This window comes from Pyxicephalus adspersus, chromosome 11, assembly GCF_032062135.1.
Source record: "Pyxicephalus adspersus chromosome 11, UCB_Pads_2.0, whole genome shotgun sequence".
NCBI classification, from domain to species: domain Eukaryota; kingdom Metazoa; phylum Chordata; class Amphibia; order Anura; family Pyxicephalidae; genus Pyxicephalus; species Pyxicephalus adspersus.
Window position 1 is genome coordinate 46,469,033 of NC_092868.1, and position 19,655 is coordinate 46,488,687.

General features: G+C 42.7%; 1 protein-coding gene across 2 annotated transcripts; it reads left to right on the forward strand.

Moving 5' to 3' along the window:
* Positions 1–7,222: 7,222 nt before the first annotated feature.
* Positions 7,223–19,071, forward strand: LOC140340719 (membrane-spanning 4-domains subfamily A member 5-like). Of its 2 annotated transcripts, XM_072426087.1 has the most exons (8): positions 7,249–7,380; positions 8,966–9,058; positions 10,394–10,550; positions 10,856–10,984; positions 12,482–12,538; positions 14,342–14,503; positions 16,044–16,163; positions 18,230–19,071. In XM_072426087.1, exons 3-8 carry the CDS (start codon positions 10,404–10,406, stop codon positions 18,374–18,376), a joined length of 762 nt encoding a protein of 253 aa, XP_072282188.1. In that variant the 5' UTR covers positions 7,249–7,380; positions 8,966–9,058; positions 10,394–10,403; the 3' UTR covers positions 18,377–19,071. The 2 variants fall into 2 exon arrangements, with proteins under 2 accessions (XP_072282187.1, XP_072282188.1); XM_072426086.1 differs by lacking the exon at positions 8,966–9,058 and having other exon boundaries at positions 7,223–7,380.
* Positions 19,072–19,655: the final 584 nt, after the last annotated feature.

Genomic DNA, 19,655 nt, shown 5'->3' on the forward strand with positions numbered 1-19,655 from the left:
CAGCACAACACTCGCCCATTTTCCACCCTGATCCGTTTTAGACCTGCAAATCCAAACATGAACCTCACTCCCCCGGATCCGAATATCCTCCAACCGCAAACTCCCCTCCTTAAACTTAGATAAACAAACCACTTCACTCACCCTTAATGCAGCAAAAAAGGTCAGGACAAACACTGCCTTAAATAATGATACCTCAAATCCATCAAAACAAACAGAAACCAAACTGTTACAAAGATCCACCAACATTGCAAAGGAAACAGGCCTCCTCCTATCCACCTGCTGACCACCTTGCCGGTAGCCCTTCATAGCTTGCCGGACCACAAAACATTTTGTCCCGTCAGCCCAACCCAACAATTTAAACAAAAAAGCCAACGCTGATAACTTCCGTCCCATTACAGAACCAGAAACCTTCCTCTGAAAATTCCATAACAAAAAGGCCAACACCGCTTCAGCCCCCCCAGAACACCCCTGAAAATCACATACCCTGCCAGTAAAATCAAACCATTCCTGCCAAATACCGACATACGCCTTCCAGGTTCCTACTGAAACCGACCTCCTGATTAGTCCACCAAGGGCCCCCAGACCACCGACCAAAGCTCCGCCGGACACGGGGTCCCCTCCGCTTCCGCCTCTGGAGCCACCTCCCGGAAGCGCTCCCACTGAAAACGAGAAAGGGAGTCCGCGATTACATTCTGGCACCCCGGAACATGCACAGCCCGCACATGAATATTAAATTGCAAGCACAACAAAACCAACTGCTGCAACAGACAAATGACATGAGGGGAAGACGCGGAGTTATTATTAATCACCTCAACCACCCCCATGTTATCGCAATGAAACTTGACTTTCTTATTACCAAGCAGCCTACCCCACAGAGCTAATGCCACCACAATTTGGAATAATTCCAACAAAACCAAGTTCTTGCACAACCCCAAATGCACCCATTCCACCGGCCAGGCCTCCGCACTCCATTTACCTGAAAAATAGGCCCCATAGCCAACTCCCCCTGCCACATCCGTCCATAACTCTAAAACCTCATTATCAACTGAAGACTCCAACCAAAGAGACCGACCATTATATTGGTCCAAAAAACGACGCCACACCCCCAAATCACTTTTCAGCACTCTAGTCAGACGAATAAAATGTTCCGGACGCCGCACCCCTGCAGTTGCAGCGGCTAACCTCCGACTAAAGATCCTGCCCATCGGCATAATTCTGCAGGCAAAATTAAGTTTTCCCAATAGAGACTGTAACTCCTTCAACCGTATCTTCTCTAGACAACAAGCCTTCCTCACTTCCTCCTTCAATGCCACCAATTTGTCCTCAGGCAGCCTGCATTCCATCCTAACTGAATCCAAAACTATACCCAAAAAGGACAACTCCGTCACAGGGCCCACAGTTTTTTCACCCACCAATGGCACCCCAAATTGATCAGCAACATGCTCCAGCGTCCCCAGCAAGTTGGCACACACCATTGACCCCGCCGGGCCAACACACAAAAAATCATCCAGATAATGGATGATGGACTTAACCCCAGATACTTCCTTCACAACCCATTCCATAAATGTACTCAACAATTCAAACAAAGAGCAAGAAATAGAACAGCCCATAGGCAAACATTTATCAACATAGTATTTTTCCTCCCAACAACAACCCAACAACCAAAAACTATCCGGGTGCACCGGCAACAAACGGAAAGCAGATTCAACATCCGCCTTAGCCATTAAGCAGCCCCTCCCCGCCCTTCTCACCAAATCAACCGCCACATCAAATGAAGTATAAGCAACCCTGCACAATTCAGGCGCAATGCCGTCATTCACAGACTCACCTTTCGGGTATGATAAATGATGAATCATGCGGTATTGATTCCTCTCCCGCTTGGGAACTACCCCTAACGGTGACACCACCAAATTCTGTAAAGGCAAATCTCCAAAAGGCCCCGCCATGCGACCTAACACCACCTCCTTCCGCAACTTCTCAGAAACCACCCCTGGATTATCCAAAGCCGACTGCAAGTTCTTTCTTACCCTATGAATACTCACCAAATCACATGGTATCCGGAAGCCCTCCTTAAAACCAATCTCCAAATCTCTTGCTGCCTTACGGTCCGGATACTTACCGAGAAAATGGCACATGTTTTCCACCTTCACCGGCGTCATCCCTTTTTCCCGCAGGCTCCAAGGGACGCCCCTTTCCTCTAACCAAACAACGGGCCCCCGAATGCGCTCCCCCACAACTGGAACACTCATGTTTGAAACGACAAGTGGGTCCAAATTTGCAGATCCCCTCATTAAATAACCAGCAGAGCCCCTTTTTCTTACCCGCCAGGGATCCTGCTGGCCCGGGACCTCCGACGCTCCCCAGAAAGTGCTGCTGCGACATCCTCGCCGGCATCATCAGCCGCATCCAAAGGCTGATATCCTTATGGTCCCAACGCATACCCGGCCTCAAAGCCTTCCTCTGCCTAAACTGCTCATCATAACGCAGCCATGCAACACCACCATAAACTCTGTAAGCCTCACTAATTGCATCTAGATAACAAAAAAGTGCAGAACAATTCTCTGGCGCCTTCTCCCCCACAATACATGCCAAAATTGCAAAAGCCTGCAACCAATTCTGGAACGTACGGGGGATCAAACGCCACAACCCCTTGTCTTCCCCAACACGCTTACCTTCCCCTGGCTTGGATTCTCGCCCTCCAAAACGCTCCACAGGCAGTAAAGAAAAAATCTCCACATACTCACCCCTCCAGATCTTTTCCCTAACTTCAGGAGCAAGATGAGCACCCAACGGACCCTCAAAACAAACATAAACCTCACCTTTTGCACCGTCCGCTACCCCTTGATTACTCACCTCACCCATCGCATCCCGGAGGCCCGGACGCCGACCGCCGGCCATCATCCCGCTGAGCGGCACAGGACCGGGTAAGTGAATCTTCTTCCCTGCCCGCCGTCGATCCTCTGGTCACTCGCCGCGTGGACCGGCCCCGTGGGGACACTTCGCGTCTCCGGTCCACGGAGGGGTCCCGCCGGGGACGAGAATTCCTCCCAGCTCCCCCACTAGAATCCTGCGTTCTCCTCTTCACTGGGGGAGCAGGAGGGTCCCTTGCGGGGCTTCTGCGGCGGCGCTGGACCCCCGGGGTCACACTCGGGCTTAAATGCTCCGGTGGTCGTGACCGCCGAGCGCGTCTGGTATGGGGGGGGTTAGCAGCTTCCCCCCCCCCGACCCCTTCCAGAGCGGCAGCAACTTGTTCCTCCAGCCATGCTGCCCCCCGGGATTCAGCTGCTTGTCGCAGCGTCTTCATTAGCTCCTCCACATCCATTGCCTGTTCCTGATAAAATTATTTAAAATTGCAGCCCCTCTCCCTGGGACCCCTTCATTTAACCCTTCACCAACTCCCTCCCCCTTTATCATCCTCCAATCCACACTCCACCTTTTCCCGCACTTTTCTATTTTAACAACAACTTGAACTCTTCACCCCTTTCTACTCCCTTCCCCTAACACCTGCCACAAGGCCCCCCTTCTACCATCCGTCCCCCTATCCTCTTTTATCTTAATTTAATTTTTTTCTTTCTTTTGAACTTTTCACCCCAGCCCCTCAGTCTTCTTCCACTTCCCCTGTCATGCGGCCTATTGCCTATATTTTGCTTTAGGCCTGCTTGTCAGCATCCTTTAACTGGGATCCTTATAAGGTAAAATACTGGTTTAAGGGATATTTATTGGTCAGTTCTGGTCAAGCACCGGCCATTGTCTTAGTTCCTGGGTAGTTAAAAACACATATCCATACCTAAATAACAGTCTTGATCAGAACTAACTGTATGCAACATTCTTTTGATCATCTGCCAAGGTATTGATTTCCAACAGACTCCTTGGGTGAATTCAACTTTCTTCCGCAGATAAGTATCTTTGTTATAGCCTATTAATTTTTATTGCATTGTTTTATCTATCTGTCTTGTTATTAAATAGTATAATCTTTCAAGTCTTTGTGTTATCTTTGTTTGTACACTTCAAATTCAACCCATCAATATTTACATGAACTGCCAGAAATTATATTCGTGCCATAACATAGTATCAGGCAAAGATGGGTTTAGGTCTTCCGGAAACAAGATAGGGCATCTGGTTTGGTATTTTTGGCCCCAGGGCAGAAGGTCACATGAAAATCTAAGCGGGAAAAGAAAAGAGCCCAATGGGCCTGGCGAGGGTTAAGCCTTTTGGCCTTTCTCAGGTATTCCAGATTTTTGTGATCTGTGAATATCAGAAAAGGATAAGGGGCAAGGGATAACGGTTCTTGATGGTCACCTTGTTAAGATCCCGGAAATCTATGAAAGGACGGAGGGTACCATCGTTCTTTTGCCCACAAAATACGCCAGCCCCTGCAGGTGAAGTAGAAGGTCAGATGAGTCCCTAGTTCAGGTTTTCATCAATGTACTCCTTTAGGGTAATAAGTTCAGATTCGGATAGAGTATAAATACGGCCAAACGGAATCTCAGCTCCAGGCAAATGTTCAATTGGGCACTCGTAAATATGATGAGGGGGAAGGGCGTCAGCCCGCTTTTTGTCAAAAATGTCCAAAAGGTAATGGTAAGGAGGGGGAATGACCCCCTTCAACTCAGTATTCAAGCACAATAGCTGGTTGCACCTTGGGAAACAGTACTGCTGGCAATAGGCAGACGCAAAAGTCACTTCGCCAGTGGACCAGTTAATACCAGGATTATGGGCCTGCAACCATGGTATACCAGGATAAGTGGTAGTGGAGAGGGTATCACATCAAAACTTAAAAACTCCCTAATGCTCTGGTTGTATGGTTATGAGAACTGTCTCCAATGTAACTGGTGCAGACTAACTGGTAGAGCCATCTGGGAGTCACAGATAGAGTGGTTGTTTCTTGTTGCAAAGGGGTACAAGGAGTTGCTTGGCAAGGGTGACATCCAAGAAACAGGTGTAAGCCCCAGAATCAACAATGGCTTGTACTTCAGTTGTTCTGTCGGTGCTCTGGAGGGACAAGGAGAGAGAAATGTGAGCGGACCTTTCCCCCAAGTCTTTTGGGGCAGTTACACAGCAGATGACTAGGACAGCCACAATACAGGCAGAGATTGACCTGAAAATGCCTCTGGCGCTCCTCTGTGGACAGTGAAGGCCTGGCTAGACCCAACTGCATAGGTTCTGGGCAATCCATGGAGGCAGGAAGTGGAATGGGTTCAGAGACCAATGGTGGTGGAAGTAGATAATTGGAAGACCAGGGTGAGCAAAGGGTTTCTGACTTCTCCATCCTGCGCTCCTGTAATCTTTTGTCAATCTGGGTTACTAGCCTAAATAAGTCATTAAGGGAGTCTGGAACAACCATTCTGTCTAACTCATCTTTAAGATATTCAGGCAACCCAATGGGGAATTGATGTTTGAGAGCGGTGTTATTCCATTGGGTATAAAAGCTTCATCTGCGGAAGTCTGAAATGTGGTCCTCAACCAGGTATCGGTCATGTTGAAGATTGCGGAGGTTTGCTTGAGCGGTGGCAGCACGCCGGGGATCATCATAAGGTTCTGCCAATTTCCCAAAGAGTGCATTTATATTACCCAAGGCTTTATCACTGTGTTCCATCAATCGAAAGGCCCAGACCTGTAGTTCCCCCTGGAGGAGGGAGATGACAGTGCCCACCTTGGTGTGTTCCTCGGCAAAGGGTCTATGCTGCAGTAAAAAATATAACAGGCAGGAATTACGGAAGGCCCAGAGTTGGCTGTGGTCCCAAGCGAACCGGTCAGGAAGCGGGAACTTTGGCTCAGGTGTGACTGGGAGAGATGGTTGGCTAGAAGGCAGAGCTGACTGAACTAGAGGTTGAGCTGGTGAAGCAGGCAAGGTTTTTAAATGGCTTTCCGAGTGAAAGTAACCTCCCTCCTCCTTGTGCTGTGTCAGTGTGAGCAGAACAGGAAGTGCTGCATGTTCTGTCAACAAGCGATGCATACAGAGGAAAGGGAATGCCCCCTTACCCCGGCGCGGTAAGTGTTAACGCCGGCCGTGGTAAATAGGGAAGGGAGGCATACCAAGGAGGCTCAAGAGCTGCATGCTCTGTTGCAGCGGGTTGCCGACCCCTGCTGGCTGTGATTAGGCCAATCGACCAGGGGGGGCGTTATGCCCTAGGAACTGACTACTGGATAGGCTGTATCTGGCCTAAAGGCCGGAGTTTGCTGACCCCTGGTCTAGGTCAACGGTCCCCAACCACCGGGCCGCGGCCCACTACCGGTCCGCGGCGGTGTTTTCAGTGGGCCGCGAGTACATGATCCATTATTAAAAACGAAGCGGCACCCAACCACCATCCGCGGACCGGAAGTGGTCCGCAGCGGTGTTTGTATGAGATGCCGGTAAATGTACACAGTAGTCTGTGTACAAGCAATGCGAGCACATGACATGCAGCTCGATTGGCTGTCAGATGTCATGTGATCGCTTTGAAGCAGCAGAGGTGCACAGAGAGAAAAGAGAAGACGCCAGAGTATGTCTTCTCTTTTCTCTCTGTGCACCCCCCCCCCCCCCCCCCCCCCCCCCCCCCCCCGGTCCTCAGAGAAATTTCCTTCCGTGAAACCGGTCCCTGGGGCCAAAAAGGTTGGGGACCGCTGGTCTAGGTGATCGAGAATTAGGGGGCGCTGCACCCTTTTAAAAAAAAAAAAATAGTATTGCACTTAAAAAAGCTAAACAAACAGAATTTTTGCTTTACATAAAAGGGTTTAGGTACGCTTACCTTAAACATAAACTACACTATAGTTCAACACCAGGTATTGAACTTAAAAAAAAAACAAACAACAGAATTTTTACCTTATATTAAGGGTTGGCTACCCTTTTATGTAAAGGGAAAATTTTGAGTTTAGGTAAGTTTTAAAGCTCTTCAAGGCTGGAGAAGATACAATTTTTGCAGTGAAGCTGGGTGATCCAGCAAACCTGAAATAAATAGATCTGGACCAGGATTCAAAACATTTGCTACCAAATAGCAAATTACTTTTAAAAAATCCATTCCAAGTTTGTTTATCACACAGCTTCACTGATTAAATTGTATCCTGTCCAGCCTTGGAGAACTTGTATAAATCAAGCCCATTATGTCTATTGCCATTTGTGTAAGTATATGACATTTATCCCTAAGCACTATTTGAATAAAGATGTAGGGTTATTTGTGCAAAAGCAAAAAGATTTTAGGAGATGTACTAGTTTTTAATATGACTGCAGACTACATCCTGGATCCTTTTTGTATTCTACAGCTCTGAACACATTACCCAGCTCAGGATTTGGATGTCAGCTGCACCAATAAAAGAAGGTTTCCTCCCTGCAATCAACGTCACTTCATTTCTAGAAATCTGAGCTGAGAGGAAGTTGCAGAAACAACTGTTCTCCCCAACCAGGTACTGTCTGTCCACTAAAATGGGGAGATCATTGTATACAGAAAAAAAGGCCTTTATCTCCTTTATTCTTTACAGGGTCAGCTAGATAAAAACCTGACTTAGCAGCCTTGAATGGAAGCAGACTTTCTCTGCACTTCTTCTCCAGGCTGCATAACATGTACAAGGCGAGGTCTGCAAACTCACTGCTTTAGGTTCACTGCCAATTATTCCCTGCCAGAGGTAGAGATAGCAGCTACCGCATGGATATGTTGTTTTATGTCCAATTCTCTTTACAGAAAAGATTGATTTTTACTGTGGATAAGCAAAGATTTTGTGTTTATTAATAATATTTACTAATATGTTTTATACCATTTGTACTGTAAATATAATTTTGTTTTATTTTTCTATGATACTTATCCATGATTATTATTATTGTTTAGAATATTATTTATGTTTCAAATCTAAGCGTGTGTACACACATGCAATAGTTGTGGTTGGAATGGATCCTTTCCAACGACTAACGACTGCACGATGCATGAACAAGCGTTGTACATACATCACCGTTCTGCTGTATGGAGAGAGCGATGGAGCGGCATCCTGATACACTCTCTCCCCCTTCACTTTCATTACGATTTTTCGACGTCCATCTTCTGTGGATCTGCCAGGATGGTCATTTGGATGAGCGCTGTACGCAGGCCAGATTCTAGTCCGATATCGGACGAGAACCATTGGACGTGTGTACCCAGCCTAAGGCTAGGTACACACGCCTGATGATTCTAGTCTGACTATCGATTTAGGGCTAGTATCAGATGAGAATCTGGTGTGTGTACAGTGCTCATCCAGCATTGTTCATGGATCTGTCTTGGCAGGTGAAGAAGTGCAAGTGAAGAAGTGAGAGCGAAGTGGGGTGCCGCTCTGTCATTCCCCTCTCTCTATAGAGCAGAATGGCTCTAAATGTACAGCACTTTTTCAGCTTTTTGTCATTGGAAATGATCATGGAAGATCCTTTCCAACAACAATTATTGAATGTGTGTATGCAAGTACAAACGTTGAACTTCTGATGCTGAAAACAATCTTTTGTTATGGTTTCCAGCGACAGATAAATAAATAAACACCGTACACACAATGCACAGTTTTGTTCTACGGAGAGGGGAAAGTAAGTAAGTGGCACCCCACTGTGCTCTCCTCCATTGAAATGCACAGTGGTCATTCTAATCGGTCGTTCATTGATCCTCATGAACAGAACGATGTTGGGGGACCTCTGTACATCAGTCAGGTTTCTGTCTGAGATTGTGGCTGGTCATCTTGGGAGACAAAAATTTGCTGTGTTTGCAGTAATGCTTTATAGGTGAGCAGAATGGAAAAAAACAGATGAATAAATTCAGTCGGATTAGTCAAAAATTCTGATTGATTTCACAAGGGAGTTCATCCATTCTCGGCAGCTGAGGGGTATGCCAGACTACGTAACTTTTTACACTGAGATGTACATTTATCTGTTCCTGTGTATAAACATGTCTTGCATCACATTGGAATTTTTGCTGCGCGGTCATTTTTTCCAATTCACCCGATATGTGATGCAATACTTTGTTGTGTATTGTACACTCAGCTCACTTCCAGTTAGCAGAGGTCATCAGGACAGGAAATAATCCCACACAGCAAAGAAAGCCTATGTCCAGACCTGTCTCCACTTCATCCAAAAGTAAGCTTCATAAAAATATATATCCACCTAATTTTTACAAAACAAAAAATGTATATTTGTAGGCAATATTGTACTAAGTATTTCCCAGGTTCTGAAGCAATATAGTAAACAGTATGGATTTTCTTGATCACATCTTAAACGTTATTCCTACTTACTGAATTTTCTGCAATCTGTGAAGTTTTTATTAAAAGCAGACATTGTATGCAAACATATGATATTTTTAGTCTGGCGGCAGTGTGGCTCCCAGCTGGTACCTTGCTAAACTCTTGACTGGCTATGCTGCTGTGCTGGTCTACCAAGAACCAATTACAGTGAGGGGAAGTGAACTGCCGCCCTCTAGAGATGTGGCAGAGGCATTGCCTTTTCCTGCATTCTTACCACCATAATAGCCCCCTCCTCTCATAGAAAGATGAAAAACAGAGTTACCCTCCCTTCCTGACAATGGTTTCACTAGGTTGAAAGTACAAAAAGATTTCCAAGAGTTATAGACCCAAAAATAAAATTTTAGAAAAAATAAATCCTTGATGCCTATTTTTGAGAGCTTATTATCATTGTTGAATATGCTATTAGGTGCTACACTTGTTTTTCTACTGAATTTCCAGAGCTCAAGATACCACAGGCTTAGTGCAGTTTGTCATCACAGTTGCAAACATTGACCAACGCATTTCGCCTTTGAGCTAATATCAGTGGCTGGGACTGTAATACATAACATGGCCAACAATAGACCCATACAAAGCTTTGGATGGACATGTGTGCTATGTCAAGCTGAACTGTTGTGCGGGACATGCGTAGCGGTGTTTTTGAATCTTCAGTGAAAATGTATTTTTTTTCTTACTTCAACAAGGTGCTGTGGGAATTTGTGAGACCTCCACTTAAGGAACTTTCAACTATTTTTGTACTAAAATGCTGCATCTTTATCTGGGCCGCTTATCTTGGCTTGGCTACCGATCCCCTGAAGAAGCAGGTTTCATCCGTGAAACGTGTCAAACTATTTATGCTAGAATATTTTTGGTAATCTTTGTCAAAGTCACTACTTTTTATCTTTGTCCATGCATTTTATGTATTATATTTTCTGTTGTGTTTTATGGAAACTGTTTTGAATACAATTTGAAAACCTTTTATTTAAGTGCCTTTGCCAGGAATTCCCTACTTTTTCTTTCATCGCCCACATTATTAATAGGTATTGTTTTGGTGTCTTTAGACCTAAACAAATCAAAATAGTAATGAACTATATCCAATAAAACTAGTTATTGATAACTCCAGATTTATTCTGTTCAAACATCTTTAATAAGTTATTTTTAATTACATTTTTGTATACAATTCTTCTCACTGCAGCTTGAGAACGATGTTAGTTGGTGAGCCAAATCCCGAAATCATGGTTCCCCATGATGTAGACCCACGCAGGTATGAAGAAGAAGAAGGTGATGGCATGACAACCCACCTGCCCAAACCACTTGTACATTTTTTTAAAGGACAACCTGAAGCTCTTGGGGTAAGTTTTTTTTCAGATTTAAAAGTTTTGGGAAAAGAGTGTTATACAATACAATGCTTGTCCCTCACCAGGGATCTAAGATGTCGTAAAAATACAGCAAGAGGTCTTGGCAGGACCGTCCAGCAAACATTGGAAATATTCTTTTCAGGAACGGAGCTAAAAGAAGGAATGAGGTCTAGGCTGGAGGTGTCTACTGGTCTCTAAGTTTATTGTGTGTTTAATCAAAATCTCAAATTCAGACAGAAGGCATTTGCGTTTTTAAAGTTCTTGTAATAATAAAAATGTTTTGTTTCTTTTGTGTGCAGGCAACACAGATCTTTGCAGGTGTTGTTCTATTGATGATTGGAGTCGCTCTAATATCCGATGCACTATACGCCATTGAAAATTTTATTATTGTTATCGGGACTGGGCTGCCTTTCTGGCCTGGTATATTGGTAAGATAATACGCAATTATAGTAAACCTTAACGATAAGTAGTCTACAGCACGGTAGCTCAGGGGCGGGCACTCTGACCTTTGCAGTGCTAGGTCCCAGGTTCAAATCTCAGCCAGGACACTATCTGCATGGAGATTGCATATTTTCTCCATGTTTGCGTGGGTTTCCTCCAGGTACTCCGGTTTCCACACATTCCATAAACACTCAGGTTAATTGACTTGGCCCCAAATTGTCCTTAGACTGTATTAAAGATATATGACTATGGTAGGGGCATTAGATTGTGAGCTCCCTTGAGGGACAGGAGGTAGGTCTTGGTTTATACTCTAGTATTTACAGTTCTGTGGTATTTGCTAGAAGTCAATATATTGCATAGATAGTTGAAAATGTTAATTTTATGCAGAGCCAATTTTATTTTTTTAGGTAGATTAGTGAAAGTGTTTTTGTCCACCACTTTCCTCTGCCCTCATTCAGTCTCTCAGGGCTACTCTGGATGGGACACTACATGTAAAATCTCGCCTAAGGGAAGCTACCACACTGCAACCTCACTGCCACTCTGGACAATACCCCAAAGCTCAGTAGCGTGAGTTGAGAAGGTGAAATTTTTTTTTGACCTACATTTCCAGAGGGATCTTTCATCTTGGCTTCTGCCCAGAGGGTTGTGCTGATAGGTATCCTATAGGAAGACATCTACTGATACTCTATAGCAAAAGCCTGTATGTGATCAGTGCCTTTAGTGTATCTTGTTACCTTAAGAGTTGTAAAATAATTGGAACTAAACTTATTTATAGATACAATAGCCTTCACTCCAAAAGAATCAGAAAACCTGTTACCTTCCAAAGGGGGCCTGGGTCTGAATCTTTGCTCTATCCAGGCAGTGCAGTCTCCATTTAAATCATTAGCACTGGGTATTTCCAGGAATGTGAGCTTTTTTTTTTTTTTTTTTTGTTGCTAGATTTATCCACGTGTCCTGGAAATGGCTGATTAAAGGTGCGTACACACTTCCAATTTTTATCGTTCCAATCGAACGACGAACGATCGATTGGGCTATACGATCGTTCGTAGATATCGTGCAGGATCGTTCGTCGTTCGTTTTCCAACGATAATAATTGGAAGTGTGTACGTAGCTTAACACATTGTTGTCTTCCTAATCAATTCTATATTGCCAGTATTATTGAGCTGAAGTACGAGAGAAAGCAAGCCATAAAATTCTATTCTTGTTTTTAGTTTTGGATAGTGTGGGGGAGCCTTAGAACTGCTTTGTTTACATAGTTGTGGTAATGATGGGGGTAACTTTTGTGTACCACAAACTGCAAATAAGAAAACACTGGGGCACAATAACAAAACTTTTGTCTTTGGAGAAGTTAGGGTTGGAACCTCTCTTACAATTTTCATATTTCAATCACTGATATCTGATCTGAAGATTTATTAAATGCATACTTTGGTATATAAATGAATTTTGTTTTACTAAAAGAATTTTGTTTTTAATTTTGCTTGCAGTATATCACTTCTGGGTCAGTTTCAGTTGCTGCTTCGGTCAAACCGACCGTAAAAAAGGTAAGACAAAGAGAAAAACTACTAAAAATGGACAAGATAAAAGATGATCAAGGGGCAGTTATCAAAAACCTTCAGCAATGACTGCCAGGCAGTTAACTTGCAAAAGTAAGGCATAGATGACACTTCTGTGTTTTTTGGGGTTTTTTTCGTGGCGGGTCTATCTTAAAGTCCCGTCATCCTTCCTAAATCAAAATTCAAATCGGGTTGACAATGCGTTAGCAATGACTTCTGAAAAGAGACAGAATTTACAAAGATGGAATGAATAGCTCCTTTCCTTTGACTGAACTGATTTAATTAAACAAACTTTAAACCCAGCTCTGGTCCTTACAAGATTTTGAAGTGCAAATTTGCACCCATTCAGCCAAAGATTATGCACGTTCAGCAATGCTGGTTGAGAAGACCTTCATCCTGTTCAGTATAGTTAATGCCCGGGCTCTGTCCAAGAAACTCATATTCCTTCACACCAATCCTATCAAATCATAAGGTCTAAGTGTAATATGCATAAGGACACAGTCGTGTTGGAAGATCAGAATCTTTCCCAAACTATTACCCCAAAGGGTGTATGTATACAGATCGTGTAGTTGTGAATAGAGTATGGAAGGATTAGAAATTGTCTGATTAATATTGTCAGGGACTGTAACATTGTCCATATGCTTGGAATGAATATCATTATTCCCTTGTTATCCTGGAATGCTGCAGAATGTCTATACTGTATAGTGACCCCATTGATTGTACCAGGACCAGCGGCCTGCTAGAGCATAGATTTTGAAGTCCTAGGTGAGCACCTAACTTTCTTCCACCTAAGCTGGGCCCAAATTGTGTGAGGACATAGATGTCCCAGGCTCATTCCTAGTTTGTTGTATGGGTACAATACCTTTTATGACGAAATGATATAGGCTGCCGATCTTCCGTCAAGCACAATCCAGATTGATCTTCATCACTGTTGTCTCTTCAATTTTAGGAATTAAATGTTGTCATCTAGTCATCTTTTGTTGTACTCATAAAGAAATACATACTGTCTCTAAGTATTTCTATCTAATCCTTGGGGTGTCTTTCGCATATCAGTCATATCTAATCTTAAAAGCTGGGGTGTAGTTGTAAAAAAAAAATAAAAAGAGGGGGCACAGTACTGTCCATGCCTGCCCAACAACACCCCTGCCTATGTGTCACTCAAAGAAGAAGAAACTTCCCCCACAGTGATGTCATGATACCAGAACCCGTCCACTCTCCCATCACAGGCTCAGTACTGGGAATGGGCGGGTTGTGCCACAACAACCTGCCCACTGCCCTAAGCTTGTAATTCCATACGGGTGACATGGTCCGCAGCTTTGGCCCCCTGGGTGGACGGCCGGCCAGAGTCGCGGACCACCAAAGAAGTTCTCTGCAAAATGAGAGTAGACACATGTGCCTATTCCCAAAAAAAGTGAGGGTACGGCGTTCCCACCTGTGACTGACCTAATACACCCTTGCTTAAAAGGATGATTTTAGACAAAAAGTTTACGGACATAGCACAAAACTCATCAGCACTGGTCCTAAGGCTAGTCAGCCAACTAAGGTAAAAACAAGGCACCACAACAAAAAAAATCTTGGGGGGGCAGTAGATATAAAACCAGCACTGCCAAGAGCAAGGAATTTTGGCTGGCTATCTTTCCAAATGTTCAAACGCAGTCAGGGACTCAGCATTCAGCAGTAGTAGCCTACATAGATAATGTATGACTGCTAAATGATATTTCCATTTCGACATATAAGGGGCATGCATTTCAAATGAAACTCCTAATAATTATATTACTTTTTTTGTTCAAGGTGAAGGCAAGTCTAATCCTGAACATCCTCAGTTCATTGGCATCTTTCATTGCAATAATAATGTTTTCACTGAGTCTTGTGTTTGACTCTTATGGGCATGGAGAAAGACATCTCTGTCTAGACTATCCAAATGAGCCATGCAAAGGAGAACTCATTGCATCTGTAAGTATCCTAACTTTTTCTAAGATATCAGTCCAAAGATCTAATACAAAATATTGTTACTGTTCAATGTACCAACTAGCAAATGTGCAATATATTCAAAATTTAATAACTAAGATTATATATTTTCTCACAGATGAGATATATACACTTATACGTACACTAAATAATATGTAAAACAATAATATAATTGTAGCCTTTCCTATCAACAAAAAATCAAATAAATATAGGTAGTGATATATAAATGATTTTTAACAACCATAATACCAAAAAACAATGATCAGTCCATTATATCATTTATTTATAAATCAATAAATCTGACATTCACCTAAACATCCCCTGGTGGATTTCTGCCATGGAAACATATGGACCTGGAAGATTCTCCACTAGGGTATGTTCAGTTGATGTTGAATTCACCTCTTTAAAAGCAGACCCCATAAACACAAAACAAAAATAAATCTATTAAACATATCAACTATGGTGTGAAATAATAAACTCCTGATTAAGGCCTGATCTGTCTCCAATTTGTTGGATAAATGTTTAAAAATCTAGTAACAGATACATTTTTATAAAGTCATCACTGTGACTAGTTCAGTCATTTACAGAAAAAGCTTTACATCAAAGGAACAAACTGACGGTCCAGGAAAAAAGGGATTAAAAAAGGAACCTAAAGTGCAACCTGCTGATTTAAAATAAGTATGAATTTACCCAAGAAATAAAGAGCGGGTTTAAGTCCTAACATTTATTATATTTTCTATAACTAAGATATTGTACAGATGAATAACATTTATTCTATGAAGGAAGCAGAGTGAGTTCAATAGGCTTGGTGTTCTGTACCAAATTAGACCAGAACATTGCTTATTCCTCCTGAGATAGATGGAGAACATTGTCAATGTTTGGTGATCTGATTCACCATTAAGCCTGATGGCTGTCCTATTATGCTGATCTGGTTGGCAGAGCTGTCCCGTGCCTAATACAGGTAGTCCCCGGGTTACATATGGGATAGGAACTGTAGGTTTGTTCTAAAGTTGAATTTGTATGTAAGTAAGAACAGGTACATTATTTTAATAACTGCATTTAGGTCAAATGTTTGTCTCAACATTATTGGGCAGCGTGGTGTCAGTTACTGTATAAAATGACTGTGAGTTAATCACAAACAAAGCAAAAAAAAAAATAAACTGTATGGAGCCTACACATTAACTTCTAAAGCAAGCTGTGCTTTGGTATTCAAACAGCTGCAAAGTTTGTCTTGGTCATTTAAGAGTTACAAGATGTTACAGATCAGTTCCACTCTTAAGATCACCCGCAACTTCAGCTGTGTTTAGCATAAGATTTCTTCTGCATGTCATGCAAACCACCCCCCTTCAAGCCTCTGTCCTGCACACGAGGGAGCAGGGAAGCCCCGTTTGTATCTAGGAGTTGTCTATATGTCAGATGTCCTTAACCCAGGATCTACCTGTATATAAAATAAGTATAACACATATAAAGCCTATATTAAGGAAACATAATTTAATAACGTCTATTTTTTTCCATGCTTTGCCAGGTTTTCTTTAAAGGCATCATTTCAATTTTATTAATATTTACTGTCCTGATGTTTTGTGTCACGACTGCCAGCTCGGTGTTTGGATGTAAAACAACATGTAGGACAACTTTGACTGAAGCTGTAAGTATTCTCAGTTGAACCAAGGTGGATAAATAATCTCTTTTTAGACCAAAGGTACATGGCCAACTTTCATAAACTATTGATATCATTAATGAGCATAAAAGCACAGATGACACCTGGCATACAATAAAGGTTTTGTTGTTGGACTGGGGATGAATTAAACATAAACCAAATGTCTTCTTTCACCTAAATGTTTTTTTTTAAGTGAAAATCCAACAAAACTGGGTAAAAAAAATTAGAAAAAGATTTTTTTTGATACTGCTGTTGAGTTTTTCCTTCACTCCAGTGGTGTTACTAAAAGAGGAAATGATGATGAAATCTCTCCAGTGGGATCACAAACAATAAAAGCACTGGTGAAGGGATTTTCCCTGGTTGTGTACCCATTGAGAAGATCTCAAACTTCCTGTTCCAGTGGGTATTGTCCCATGGGTGGACACATAGCAGATATTTAGGGTGATCTCAGAGACTATAATGGAAAATATTGGAAAAGTGTATGATGGCATCTAAATTGCACCCATAGGCAATTTGTGTTAAAAGCTCCAGGAAAGGGTTTTTTTCATGAAGGCTTTAAAAAACCAACGTAGGGTCCTAGAGCTGATCATGGAGGAGTTGGAAAGGTTCTGGTCCATGTCTAGGTTTTTTCCACTAGCAGGACTGGGTAAGGCTGGGCTTTGTGTCCAGTTTGTATCTGGAGGATGACTAGAAAGGAGCCCTCCACTGTTGTTACTGTGGGAAATTTCCCAAGATTGTAAGTGGCTAATATTTAATATTTTTCAGCTGAAGTCATAAGAACTAGGCTAGGGTTAATGAGGATGTAGTCAAATGAGCAGCTGGTTTCTTTAACTCAAACTAAGCATGTTGGGAGATGATTATCTGGGCAGCGATTATTCCCTTTGATGGTGTCGCTTACAGGGGCAAGAGATTAGGCAAATAGCAATCAGACCTCTGCTCTGCAGTGTGCAGCATCCCCGGCTTCACTTTAGCTGTGAATGGCTCTGAATGGTCTCTTGGCATCCCCTGCTCTGAAACTATCTGCAGCTGAAGGGGATCTGGAGTCTATTTTGCAGTCAATGAAAAGAACAATTCCTGGTCCTAATCATTCCCTGCCATTGGCTGCTAGGACTTTACAGCCCCTCTGCTCCCAGTCACCAGTTGCATGTTGTAGCAGTTAGCTGGGCTGACCTGCTTCTGGTGTGATTATTTATTAGATTTACTGTTGCTGACCCTTGGATTGTTTGCTACCTGGACCGACCATTTGCCTGTAACTCTGACTCAGCTTTGTCTTTGTCCTTGGACACCTCGTCTGGTGGACTGATTACCTGTGTATGACCTCTGGCTCTGTATTCTGGACTTGCTTCAAATGGAATCTTTTGTACTGCATTATCTATGGCCTTCTGTTTTTCTCAGTCCTTCCCCAGATGCATTCCATTGTGCACAGATTTCCTAAGGGCAACCGTATGCTGGAAATGTCCAATTAGCCATCCAAGACTGAGCTGGGGCTTGATATAGAAAAAAGAGTGCAGTGTAGATTGGGGAACAGGTGTCTGGGGAGCATGGGTGCCGGACCAGGGCCCTACAAGGAGGCTGCCAGTTGGTGACAGAGTAGAAAAACATAGTTGTTGCCTACTATGGTGCCATTGTGATGCATTTTACCTCCACCCCAAAAAAAAATATTCTGAACACTCCTGGGAACATGTTGGTCCCACAAGGTAATCCTTGTGATCATGATGGTCTATAGGGCCATAAAAGCTATCAAACCAAATTTTTTAAGAGGAAGACAAGATACACTTGTTTCTTGCATGCTAGCAAGGTATTGATGGAAATGTGGTGATCTCCCCTATAGAAGTTAGAAACCCCTAATTGGTGCAAGATTTCACTAGTAGCTGATTTGTTGAAATGTCATTATCTGTCCAAAAAAAAAACCTTGAATGGAAATGCCCTTTGTATTGCTTAATGGTTGAATTCCAACCAGTTAAGAGAGTCACCATTTTCCAGAAAACCTTTTTGTACATTAAATGTTCAACTGTTTCCATATTTACCATTTGCAAAATGTTGCTTTCTTTCAGAATATAGTTCTTTATCAAACCAGTTCAGTGACTGCTCCAGACACAACTTCCACATCTCCACTGCCTTGCACTGATCCTACGATGATACATGAAGCGGCACAGAGTCATAGTATAAATATTGGCTCTCTTGAAGAGCAAACCCAATGAAGAATCTGGGTTTATTATCACAATTCAAGTGTTTAAACCTTAAAACGGAACTATGTGAAAAAAACACTAGGTCCCAGGTTCAAATCTTGCCCAGGAAATGTTGTGCATGGTGTTTGCAGGTTCTCCCCGTGGGTTTCCTCCGGGTACTCTGGTTTCCTCCCACATCCCAAAAACATGCAGTTAGGTTAATTAACTACTCACAAAAATTGACCTTAGACTGTATTAGAGACATATGACTATGGAAGGGACATTAGGTTGTGATCCCCTTTGAGGGACAGCCATGACGTGACTATGGACCTTGTACAGCGCTGTGTAATATGTCCAAGCTATATAAATACTGTGTAATAATAATAATAATTATACAGCAGTAAATATGACATTCAGTTAACATTCCCTGGTGGAGAACCATCTAGGTACATGTGTAATACTGGTTAAATAATAATTAAAAAGTGCTTGCCTTTTGAAAAAAATAAAAATGAGTGCCATTTATGTAGTTTAAGTTGACATCACAATCTCTGTTGACAGCAGCTTCTCTCATATTTATTATATCAGTATTTTTATGTCATGGTTTCTATTTTCTGTGTCTACTTGTTTCATGATAAAACCACTTGATGCTTGTAAGCTTTGCAAAGTTGTGTTTTTTTTATAAATCTAAAAAACCTAATAAAACGTCACTAGAAACCGATTGCATATAATTAATATGGTAGCCTATCATTGTGATAAGCCATTACAAATGTATTGGAAATTAAAGGGATTCCTGAACAATTGTGAAGACCCAGTCATCACAGATCTCCACAGGTTTACAGGATTTGTGCTTTTATCAGCTCCTCTTACCTTCAATCTCTCTGTAGCCAGCAGCCCTATCGATGAATCTCCTGGTTCTCAGCTTGTGTGTTATTCCTGCCCTGTACCATGTGTATCTTTGCAAACAATCCACTTGCTTTAAAGGAAAAATATTCTATGCAGACACGCTTCATTTGCTGGTGGAGGTAAAAACATCATCGGAGGTACCTGTCAGGTACAGGCTGAGGCGTGGAGTCCAAGTAACACCAGGTTACCCATAAGGGGTAATGGGCCAGTAGCCAAGAGGCAACCGGGCTCTTTGCTGCTGGGTGTCGCGAGCCTCAGAATCACCCTACCTGGAGGATAGATGGCTTCGGTGTACAGATAGGTATTAGGGGAAGCATCGTCTGGGTCCAAATGAAGAATTAGGGCAGGCATCAGGCAATTTTAGTCCGGGTCCAAGTAAAGGGCCATGGCAGTCGGCAGACAAACATAG